We start from the raw sequence: 12,214 nt of genomic DNA, 5'->3' as shown, positions 1-12,214 counted from the left end.
CTTGACAGAGATACTACCATATTTGTTTTTTTTTTTATTTTAATCTAGCCATTCCTTTAGTACTGGCTGGTTTTAAAATTGTTATTATTAGAGTAATGATTTTATGGTATGGAAAATGTTTAGTTTTTACCTTGTCCATCCAAGTTGCTCCATGCTCATCGCCTTCACCGCAAACAAGGAATTCCTCAGCACAGACCGCCCGGATCTCGTTCTTGAGACCTGTGTAAATAATAAATATATTAGTATAATATACCGAAACATAGGTACTGGTAACCCATACAACTATGTAATACAATAAGCAGAATACATTTTAGATGGAACTGTGAAATACAAGTATAGTAGATAGTGAAGGCACTAACTAGTAACTAGGCAACTTGACTAAAATGGCGGCGAATGATAATTCAGAGCACATCCTAGCCACAATAGGTGAATAGCGACCAATGGCGTCGCGCGGTTTGAACACATTACACGCGCGCCTCCGTCCCTCTAAGCGAAGTATCTTCTACAAATTGGTCAAGTTACGTGCTTTTATTGACAGCTCCAAAACACTTACCTGTCATCTCAGCCCTAGTGTAGCCAACATTAGGGAACACGTCATTCAGCAGTGAGAACAGAAGCGGGATATCCTCGGCTACCAATTTAGGCACCATGGTCTCACACACCGACTGGATCAGAATATCTTGTTCCGGCAGAGATTCGGCTATTGACGCTTCGTCCGCTTCTTGAGTACCGCGCTCTAGAAGGTTCTCCTGGTGATAGGAAGAAGGTATTTAGGGATACTGAGATAAGAGTCAGGCTGCAATAAGGCTTTTGTCACGGTAGGGCATATTAGCCAACATCAAGGTATTGCGACAAAAGCTCATTCCTGCCTGTCTGCAAAAAAATATGATATTGTAATGACTTACGGCAGTGGTAAGCTATGGAAAATAAGACTGTTCTGTTTAGTTAGTGCTTTTAAAATAGGCCTAAGTTTCTTTATCAGACAAAACGCTGTCGCCAATATTATTGGCCAGGAGCTGTGTACGTTTTTATTTTATTTATAGCACGTATATTGTTTTTGAATCGTTTTCACCCTCTGAAAGTTACGTCAGATAACCTCAATATTCCTATAAACTTCTCACCTTGATTTTCTGGATGCGGTCACGTTTCACGTTACCAGCGGATACGAGCACGGACTTGAGCGCTCGCAGACCGAAGTCGTAGTGGGATTGGTTCGACAGCTGCTCGTCACACAGCCTGTAGGAATAAATACAAATGAAAGAGTAGTAGCTTGGCTTTCTAAAGAAGTATATACCAATGAAATACTACGGCAGGGGATTATGAGGTATGTATTTTTTAGTTATTAGTGTCAGGAACTGGTGTGAAACTTGACTGAAATGAATGAAATTATTGACTATTAAACTTTCCGCCTTTCCCTTTTCAAAAGAAGACTGTCGAAGGTAAGCTATTTATGCACTTACTTGAAGAACGGCACAATTTTGCAGGCCAGCTTCTCGGCAGTCCTGAACCCTTGGCTGAACAGCATCACCTCGGCGATCAGCTGTCTATCTGGTGACGTCATCGCGAGGCTTCTGAACAGCTTCTTCAGGTTGTCGGGCAGGTTGGACCGCCCCGCGTACCCAGGGTTCATGGTAATGAAGATGGCCATGTCTTGGCTGACTCGGACTTGTTTTCCTACTAGTTCGACTGTGATTGATTTGGCTTGAGATACTGTGGGAAAGAAAGTATTATTTAAAACAGTTGACAACGCGTGCCTAAAACATTCTGTACAATAGCGACTTGTGATTAAAGTAAAATGCACTCGCTATTAAATATAAGCATAAAGCAAGGTACAAACTTTCAAAGAAGTTAATAATTTATTAGTTCCCTCGAATTGTTTTTTAGGGTTCCGTTCCTCAAAGGGCAAAAATTAACCCTTATAAGATCACTTTCTTGTCTGTCCGAATGTCTGTCTGTCACCACTTTTTTTTTTTAATTTATTTATTGGAAGTCGAATCTAGTGCAATTTCCTTATAATTGGCCACTGCGGGCTTCTCACCAGGGTTGTTGTCCTGTTCCTGGTGACTCTTGAGCGCCTCCTGGATGGTCTGCACCTGCTGGGACACGGCCGACAGCATCCGCTCCTCTAGACGGTTGAACTCGTCGAAGCAACCCCATGCGCCGACCTAGCAAAATAATGACATTTCATACAAGCAATGAAAAAGTTCCAGTGACATAGCACATGGCAATGGCAGATAATGAAGCCTTATTGCTTGCGAGTGTATTTATATTTGTAAAGTACAGTTGAAGGCATATACGGAAATCATTGCCGGGGGCGTTAACGAAAAATTTTACCCGCCACAATACAGCCTTGAGCATGTTTTACGACACGACGTGTAGCAAATTAATCCTTATTATACAAGCCCCGCTAGGGTATAGCCAGGTTTTACAGGCATATATTGTCACGCTCATGGCATCAAATACCAGAGGGCCTTCCTTTAACAACCCTACACAGTGGCAGGTCCTAGACCACGGAACACACCTGGCACAGTCCGACAAAGATCCGTCCCATGGCCTGGAAGTCGAAGGTCTCGTCGCAGTTGAACACGAGCACGAAGCGGCCGAACTGGTTGCCGAGCGCCTTCACCGACTCCGTCTAGACTTTTCTAGATCTAGACCAGTCTACACACCTGACACAGTCCGACAAAGATCCGTCCCATGGCCTGGAAGTCGAAGGTCTCGTCGCAGTTGAACACGAGCACGAAGCGCCCGAGCTGGTTGCCGAGCGCCTTCACCGACTAGTCTAGAGACTATTCTAGATCTAGACCAGTCTACACACCTGACACAAGCCCACAAAGATCCGCCCCATGGCCTGGAAGTCGAAGGTCTCGTCGCAGTTGAACACGAGCACGAAGCGGCCGAGCTGGTTGCCGAGCGCCTTCACCGACTCCGTCTTGCCTGTGCCGGCGGGGCCTGTGGTGGAGAATGTCATTAGTTACATGGATAGATAGAGAAATAGAGGAATTATACAGATTTAGATTCTGCAACACATTATGTAATCTCTTTCATCACAATATCCTTCCACCCTAAGGTTGTCTTGAAAAAATCGCTTTAAGCGATAAGACCGCCATTTTTGTACAAATAAAGAATATTCTATCTATATATCTATGTAACAATTTATTTCAAGAAATATAATTTATAAGATCGTACTAAGTTTAGTGGTTTTAGAAAAGGAAGATATTTTTACATGTTACATGTGTAATTACGTATTTCATCGGTAATCTCATATTCGGAACTAGGTACTTGTATGAAATTATTTCAGGAAATGTATTACATATCCACTGGTACGAATGTGTGACGTGTCCAAACCAAAGTTTCATCCAAATACATATAAGGCAATGATCCGAAAATCATTTTCAATTTCTACATACCGAAAGGCGACCCGCCAAGCCTGGCCTCCAACGCCTGCGTCATGGTTAAGTAGCATCTATCCGTCAGAGGGGTCTGCACTAGCCGGTCTTGAACTCCGAGGTACTCGAAGCCGTATAGGAACTTGGCGTTCGCCATGTGGATCGTGAGCTGCTGTAGCACCTGTTGTTGAGGAAAGTGAGGGTTAGTTATGGATGGAGAGAGATCGCCAAATGACATCTTGTTAGAGTGTCAGTGAAAAACACGAAATCATCTAGGCATAGTTACTGTAATAATTTTTTAATTATTATATGGCCAGACCGAATGTAAAGTACCAAAATTTGGTAAGTCACTTGGGGAGGCTCCTGGCTCGTGCACCCCAATGACATACACTTTCCATAGTAGTAGTTACTAAACTAGATCTTCTCGTCGGTGACAAATACGAGAGACTAGCGCGTCATGGTTTTTTTAACCGTGGTGAAAGGATTGGCCAGTCGGAATAGCGTGAGTCGCCGTCTGCTCAGGGTGTCTGACCGAGGACATATTATACAAAGCGCTCTTTTGATGAACCCCATAAGTAAATAAACAAAACACTCACATCAGCGTTCCTCGGGTCGAAGTAGAACCTCATTTCACACAGCCACTCGAAGGAGCGCGGGCTGTTGACGTCCGACGCGATCAGGCGGCGGGTGACTGTACGCTTGTGGACGAACTCGTTGATCTGGAAAAAGAGGGTAGTGTGAGTATGCTTGTGATTTTGGATTAACTTATATCAGCTGTTGGGACATCGTCAACGTCATAGGCCGGTTCCTGCTGTAGATCGCACCTGCATTTGGCCCGAGGTTGAGTTTGGCTTTATGTATTATGCATCAAAGCCCAAAATACACTTATTAGACTTCGTTGGAGGTGCGAGTGGAATGCGTTAAAACTGCGCGACGCCATTGGTGCACCCAATGCACCTCAGACACAATTCGTCAATAGCGTCAGAGGATTTGTGCCGCTAGCACTGCGATCTGTCACAATACAGCACAACAAACACACAGACAACTCACCAGATGCTCCAGCTTCCTGCGTCTGAGCGGCGGCTGCTCCTGCAGCACCGAGTCCGCCAGTATGTTGAGCATGTTCTCCACGTGTTGCAACACTCGCTGTAAGGCGCCCGCCGCGCCGCCCGTCAGCGCCGCCTCCACGTCTTCCGACCAGAGGATTTGGGCTGCTAGCACGACTATTTGAGCCTGGGGGGGTAGGAGTTATGGGTTAAGGACTTTGAGGCGTGTGGTGGTGTCAAGTTAGATTCAAATAGTCTCTGCTCTTCTGTTGGATTTTTATTTATCCATTAGTATCACTCATAAATATTATTGATCAAAATGTAATAAGACTGCAAAAGATGTAAATCTCAACAGCAAAAAAAAATATTCGAAAGACGAAGCCGTTAACTTGCTCGCTTACACGCGTGCTTTCGAGTTAGATATGATATATAATACACTTTTGTTACAGCTATGCTATGGCTATGAATATTTAGTTTAAACGTGCCAACATTGTTACCGCTTTGTTCACCCAAACAGAATCACTAAAAATATTAATTACACTCACCTGATACTTATCGCACCAATCAATAAACTTCTGCGGGTCAACATTTCCATCCTTGAACTGCTTCACGTCACCGACAGCATCTTTCAGACGACACGCGAGTGTCACTCTCATCTCTCGCTCGACCATAGACAGCCACGAGTTGATCTTGGGGTTCTCGACGGTTGAGACTGGGGTTATGAAGTACACCTGCAAGTTCGGAGCATGTTGAGAAGAGTGCATAATATCTTAAGAATATGTAACAGGTCATGGTCCGATTGCTTTTTAAAATGTTTAAAATTTTGGCCGCCTTTTTCGATAACGTTTCGTGCATCCATTACCCAATTTTACCCTTACAGTATTGACCAGCCATGAATGCTTTCTTATAATTCCTTCATGCTATACGGCGGCTATTTGTGTCAACTCATATATAATATTTTTTTATGTTTTTTTGTGTGTATTTTTCGGTCTGTGGTGCTGGACACTGAATGAAGATTTTTTATCTTTATCTTTTATCTGATACAATCTGTCTTTAACATACCTCTTCACCCTCCCTCGAGGCGATACCATTGATAACAGTATTATCCTCGTTGAGTATGATGGCCGCGACACCAGCAAACATCTTCTTGAAGTGCTTCTGTAGACGCGCGATGTTTTTGCTGTTGCCGATGATTTCGAGCAAGTCTTCGTCACCCACGAAGTAGAATCTATTTGAGAAATAGACATGTTAGTGTGAATTTCGCTCTGTACATAATAAACAAGCTTATGACAGGTGCGGCTAAAGGCAATTTTTCAATGGTCAGATAAGGGTTATCTGGGGAATGATTCTGATGCTGTCGCATCTGAATGTTTGTATTTGACAGTGACACCAACAATTTTATTCGTCAGATAACGTTTATCTCACCATTGGCAAATCAGCCCTACGGATAAAATTTTATAAATATCGGACGACGCCATGTCACTTTCACAATATTTCCCATTAAACTGGGATAATTTGGAAAACTTTCATAATTCAGCCTAAAAATTAGCAAATTGTGCATACTTAGAAAACCGAGGACTGACGCTTTTCATACTGGCTAATCTTTTCACCACGATGACGAACCCTAGACGCGCTATTTCATCCCGTGTTTATCACAGACACGCAAGAATAATAATGGTACATTACCTAGGGAAGCTGCTCCTCTCCCTCTCCAAGTACTCCCCTAGAGCCTTCTGTATTTTTCCGAGCAGGTCGGCGAGGCGCTCCAGGGCTCTCTGCACGCCCGGTATGTTCACCACGTCCATCACCATCGGGGACTTGCTGACTTTCTTCATGAGGCCGAGGAATTCCGAGCTGTGGGGGGAAATTTGTGGTGAGAGGTTAATTCGTTTATCCAAAACATTGTTTGCACAGTTGACAAATAGAGTGTATTGCATGATTAGGATTTTGTATTTTGCCATATTATGGAGGCCGAACCTTGCGAGGCCGAATATCATTGAAATTAGGCGTTATTTTTATGACATGTGATTTGCAAGTGACCCTCACTTGCGTTTAGTCCTCCAAAGCGGATGTCTATCACTGATCTCTTTTCCTTTGATTATGTCCGCGGTAAAGATAGAAGCTACGCGATGGGCATCCGGGTGCCCAGTCAACCTGCCAAAAAAATGGCTACCTGGAAGACCTTAACAAACCACATACCTTATACTCTGGAACCGCGACGTCTCAACAGGCAGTAGGGTCTTGATATCAGCTGAGCCACTGAAGATGCCTTCGAGGTACACCCAGCGGCGTTGCACGTCGATCCAGACGTCGAATAGAGCGTTGATACGGTTCAACTTCTCTTCCCATGTTAGCGCTTCCTCTTCGAATACCTGGTTAGGAGGGAGAGTTTATTTGTAAAGTATGGTGGCTTATAGAATTAGTAGTAAAAAAGTGGTAAAGTGGCCAATCAAGGAGGATCTGCGATGTTGTTTAGAATTACAGGAACAGAGCGGAGCTTTCTTTAAACCTTCAATACTTAATGTATTAAACTATGCACAAGAACTGAGCCACCAAACAATATTTCTAATCAAGTTAATATGCCCTTTGGGTTGATGACCTTAAACAGTTAACATTTATAGTATAGTACTGGATGAGGAAGGCTAAGGACAGTATTGTTAGAGGACCGCTTATGTTCAGCAGTCACCGATTGTCGGCTGATATTTCAGAAACATGTGTTTACAATCTCTTAAATTTGAATTTGGCACAAAAGAAGAATTAGCGTCGAAAACAAACCTTATAATACGGCGACAGTTTCATAGCAGCGACACTGTTGATGTGCTCCTTGACCTTATTGAACAGGTCGTCCCAGCCGCGGATGATCTTGCACTTGTTCTGGTAGTTGATCAGGTCCAGCTCGTAGCTCTGCCATGACTCGCGGACCTGGGGGGAAATGGGGGGTTTAGTAAAATGATGATAGTTATAAATAGGTAGTAGATGGCGCCACCAGGAAAAATGAAACAATGGGAAAGCTGTCTGCAAAACTGTTTCTACCCCTGCAAGTAATCCAAACCTTTTTTAACTTACCTTTAACATAACTGATTACAATAACGTATGAATTTTACAAAGAACGCGGAATGCAGAACACGGAACTCTGGCGGAACGTTTGCACTGTATCAGAAGCCCTACATTCTCCACCTCCACAGACTAAATACTAGTATTTAGCCGCTGCATCCGCTGGCGTCATGGACGCAGCCTTACCTTAGCGTTTGCACTATCTGTTGCAATCTAATATTACCTTACTTACTGCTAGTTTCAATAACTGTATCTACCGATGACTGATAGTTACTTTCATACGATTTTGACAGGTTATAACTTTTAGTGCCAATTTCTCCATAGTCGGTTAGAGCATAACCAGGTATTCTCTCTCTCAGCCTTCTGTAGTCCACTGTTGGACATAGGCCTCTCCTAACGATCGCCACCCCAAACGGTCACCCGCCATCTGCATCCAGCGGCTTCCCGCTACCTTCCGCAGATCATCAGACCAACGGGTTGGGTTTAGTGGTTGATTTTAAACACATCTGTCAAGAATTGTATACGGATATGATGTATAATTGATAACTAATCCCTGGTCGGTTAAGTAACCGACTATGGAGAAATTGGCACTTAATGTGTCAAAATAGTATAAAAGTAACTACCAGTTATCGTTAGATAGAGTAATAGAAACTGTCAGTTAGTGAATATTGTGAAAGAACTCACCTGCTTCAAGAACTCCTCGAGCGCCATCTCGCCCTGCGCCACCAGCACCACGTCCTTCACGGTGTGCTCGTTGTGCAACAGGTCCGCGTCCCACACCTAAAAAAAATAATAGTAAAAAAAAAAACTTTATTTCGAGTTAAGCAGGGCCTATTATAGTACGCGTTTTGCCATTTATGTAAACGTAAAAAGTTTTGGTTTTCTTCTGTCACCTGCATACATTATCTGTCAAAAGTTTCCGCTAGAAACGCCACTTTGTATGTGAGAAAACTGAACCTTTTATAGTTTTCGACGAACTATCAAACCTGTACCAGACGTACTGTAAATACAACAAACCTTATAATATTTTAGTCACTATGTCGATAAGATGACATACACTTTATAGACATGCAAAAAATACACAATGAAAAAAAAACACAAAAAATAATTATACTCGAAATTGGACGTAGACTCAGCATTTAACTATCATATACCTGTGGGAGTGAGCGAGTAAGGTGATAGGAAAAGGTAGATGGCGCCACTGGCGATTCTGATTATAACCATGTTGTCATGTTGTGTGCATTCTCAAGTTATTAATTAAAATAAACGTGTAAAACCAGTAATCTGCGTCTAATTTCCCCACATACCTGGCCCAGCGTCAGCTCGGATAAAGCCCAGTCCACGCGCAGCGCGCGGCACAGTTGCCGCCAGTGACGCTCTTTCAGCGCGTCGGATTTGAGCTCCACGATCAGCATGTTCACCTGGTGGAAAGGGTTTAGGTTTTGAGGATTTGTGCTGTACTGGATTCTTAGAAAAGGTTTATAGTCTATGCGGAAAAAGATCGTAGATTCTTTACTGCTATAAGTAACTTTTTACTTATAAGTTTCGTGACAGCTTCCGGTATTGGCGCCACTTTCTATGTGCGATAAAATTAAAACTTTCTAAGCACGTAACAGTACAAAATGTAATGTTTTTTCTCTGTGGAAGTTCACTATCATGGGTTAAACTTGTGTGTAAGCCTATACTATATTTCGAGATATAGTAGATAGTATAAATGATGACTAACCTTCGTGTAAGACTGCAGCAGTTTTCGCACGTACTCGTAGCTGTCATACATGCGCAGACGCGCCGGGAGTTCCTTCAGTTCGTTCAACATCGCCTCCAGCTGTTGCCTGTAATAGGATTTCCAATTAGTATTTGAATGATTAGGGCTGCCCATACTAATATAATATGACCGGTGGGTTTTACATTTCTCAAAGGACGCTGTCCGGTCAGCAAGACCCACGGCTTAGACACATACAGGTTAGGTAGTCACTGGACGTGGAAGACCGAGGGCAGTGTGTTATGGCGCTCCTGTGGAGAGGCCTATCGGGTTTCTGCATACCAAATTCCGTGCGTTTTTACGTGAAAAAGTAACAAACATCCATTCCTCCATCCTTACATACTTGCCAATTTTGACGTTTTTACGTTTGTCACATCCATACCTGAGTTTCCTGGGCTGCACGGAGAGCCACGGCTTCTCTCTAATATCATCAATCTGCGTCCAGATCTTGCTGAGTGATGACCACACCCCACGCAAGTCTTGCAGCTCTTCTAGTGCTACCGTCATACGCTCGTTGTTGGCCGAGATACCTGGAGGATTAAACATTGTTCTAGATATTTGTATTCATTGGGGAAGTTACAATGATACTGGGGTTACTAAAGAAAAGGTGAAATAGAGGACATGTAACATATATGTATATCCAAGCACGTATGTACGGACGTCAGGATGCATGTATAATTCTATATCCATCCTTACGTCCCACACCACTTGTTACATAAGACAAATACTCACCAGTATCATGCAACTCAAGTGCCTCCTTAGCTTTAGCCACATTATCCCTTTCATCCTTCAGCTTGGTGTATCTAGCCTCCATGGCCTGCAGTCTTCCTAGGGCATCTTCAGGCCGGGTGGAGCCGTCAGTCGGCTTGCTTCGCTCCCATTCGGCCAAGAACTCGACTGTACGGCTTTCGACCGCCTTGTCTTCGACTACGATCTTTTGTTGGAGTGATGCGACCTGTTGAGAGGGTGTGGGATGAGGAAGATGTTTCTTCATAGACGTTTTAGTAAATTTATATTATAAATTATATTTCGGGCTTAGATATAACACATGCTGCACATGTAAGTTTCCTTTTGCCAACACCTGTATAGTGGACTGCTAGACACACATATCATCAGCTATCGCCATCTATTCACTGCAAGCTACTTGTCTTGATTTGCTTTGAAGATACTATATGTAATAATCAAGACCTGATAACTTATAGACATTGGGTCGTAAAGGAAATATACCTGAGTCTGGATAGAAGAGTCCTTCCTGCGCATGATCTCATTGAACGCGCTCCATTCGCCCTCGATGTTGTCCACGTGCAGCCATTGCGCTGGGAACTGGAAGCTGCGAAACAAAACACACAGTTTAGAAATATGATAAATAAAGTTCTACAGTAATCAAAATGCAGAAGGATTAGATGCTTTAGCTACACAACAATGCACAAAGTATGCATATGTTGAAAACGTTGTGATAAAAAATATTGCTAACGGAGGCGAGTAAATTTACATAATAAATAACTTCAGAAATAACACCCACGTTCCATTTCGGCCATGATGGATCAATATGAAAATAGTTTTTCACTCAGGGAAGCTTCTTTCATGCACCTTTCCTGATAGCTCAGTGCAATGTATCTCTGGCTGTAAAATCAACTTACCGTTGCCTCTCCAATATGCGCTGCGCCTCCCTGTAGGTGTCGACTTGCTTCTCCCACGCGAGCACCTCGCGCTTCAGCTGCTGCACGTATGTGATCAGGCAGACGGCGTCGCTGGTGGAGGCCGCCTCTGTGGGTAAATTAAGCAATGGGTTGTATAAAACGCCAATAGTACCAAACTTGATTGTAAGTTAGTACGACACAAATATAGTTAGTGTAGGACAGTGTTTTTCAACCTTTTTCATGATGCGACCCCCCTGGAATAAAAAAATATTTCGCGACCCCCTTGACCCTTCGGTTTTAATCATGTATGTGTATATTACCTACTAAATTAACAATATTCATTCCATACGACGTTTTTCTGGTCTCCATGATTGGGATTCGCACCATACTTGTCTGATATAACAACACATTATAAGTACATCGGTTACGTTGCCATACGCTACGTACGTACGACTAATGCCATTGCGACCCGAATTTCTTTTGAAATTAGCTTTTCTTTTTCTCTTAATTTTATTGAGAAATTAAATACCTTGAATAAAAGTCTTCAAGTTTGAAATGAAAATTTAAAAGACAAAAATACTTGGATTTACAAGAAAAAATGACTTTTTGTAATGTGGTCGTCGTCATAGAACCAGGCAGGAGGGCGTCCCACGCAGCGTTTGCATGTTCGTGGTGTCCATTCGAGAACTCGGTTCTTCGGCAGATATGGCCAGTTCTGAGCGACTTTACATCGGTGGACCAGTCCTACCGTCAGTGTCCACGTCTCTGCACCATGCGTCATGACTGGCTTGACGCACTAGTTGAAGAATTTTGTCTTCAGGTTCTGAGGGATAGCCGAGGAGAATATGTGACGAAGTTTCCCGAATGCAGCCAGTCCAGTTGGATGCGCCTTACAGCTTCCTTGTCGAAGTTGCATCTGCCTTGCAGAATAGTCTGCCCGAGGTATACATATTCTTGCACAACTTCGATAGTTGCCTCACCAACGATTACCGGTTCCGGTGACTTTCGTCTTTTCCAAGTGTATACCGAGGTCTAAACGTTGGGAAGCAGCATTTAGGTCACTTAGCATCCAGCTGAGTTCCTGCAGATTCTGCCATAATAACGATGTCGTCCGCGAAGCGGAGGTGTGACATCCAGTGCATTGGTGAACAGTTTCGCAATATTACATCCCCCTCTCAACCACGTTGCAGTTGGATAAGTCTTGTCTTGTGATCCTGTACTTGGACAGTCATAGTAGCGGCATTGTACAGACACCTCAACACCTCGATATAGCGCCAGTCGATATGGCAGTTCTGCAACGATTCTAAAACTGCCCAGGTCTCG

At 43.3% G+C, this 12,214-nt stretch overlaps 1 protein-coding gene across 6 annotated transcripts in view; it reads right to left on the bottom strand.

Annotated features, from left to right (window-relative positions):
• Positions 1-12,214, bottom strand: part of LOC105386059 (dynein heavy chain, cytoplasmic) — a 73,118-nt gene that overhangs the window by 34,876 nt on the left and 26,028 nt on the right. For all 6 annotated transcript variants that reach the window (XM_048628774.1, XM_048628770.1, XM_048628772.1 and 3 more), the window contains 21 exons: positions 10,892-11,018; positions 10,479-10,581; positions 9,984-10,206; positions 9,634-9,781; positions 9,216-9,321; positions 8,797-8,910; positions 8,174-8,269; positions 7,211-7,357; positions 6,635-6,807; positions 6,122-6,289; positions 5,498-5,663; positions 4,981-5,166; positions 4,440-4,622; positions 3,986-4,108; positions 3,411-3,570; positions 2,819-2,952; positions 2,039-2,165; positions 1,461-1,710; positions 1,122-1,236; positions 554-749; positions 131-219 (listed from right to left, as the gene is read on the bottom strand). In XM_048628774.1, the coding sequence (XP_048484731.1) occupies positions 131-219; positions 554-749; positions 1,122-1,236; positions 1,461-1,710; positions 2,039-2,165; positions 2,819-2,952; positions 3,411-3,570; positions 3,986-4,108; positions 4,440-4,622; positions 4,981-5,166; positions 5,498-5,663; positions 6,122-6,289; positions 6,635-6,807; positions 7,211-7,357; positions 8,174-8,269; positions 8,797-8,910; positions 9,216-9,321; positions 9,634-9,781; positions 9,984-10,206; positions 10,479-10,581; positions 10,892-11,018 (3,134 nt within the window). The remainder of the gene's footprint in view (positions 1-130; positions 220-553; positions 750-1,121; positions 1,237-1,460; positions 1,711-2,038; positions 2,166-2,818; positions 2,953-3,410; positions 3,571-3,985; positions 4,109-4,439; positions 4,623-4,980; positions 5,167-5,497; positions 5,664-6,121; positions 6,290-6,634; positions 6,808-7,210; positions 7,358-8,173; positions 8,270-8,796; positions 8,911-9,215; positions 9,322-9,633; positions 9,782-9,983; positions 10,207-10,478; positions 10,582-10,891; positions 11,019-12,214) is intronic.

The sequence above is a fragment of the Plutella xylostella genome, chromosome 21 (genome assembly GCF_932276165.1).
Source record: "Plutella xylostella chromosome 21, ilPluXylo3.1, whole genome shotgun sequence".
Classification (NCBI taxonomy): Eukaryota; Metazoa; Arthropoda; class Insecta; order Lepidoptera; family Plutellidae; genus Plutella; species Plutella xylostella.
This window is presented reverse-complemented; position numbering and strand designations above follow the sequence as displayed.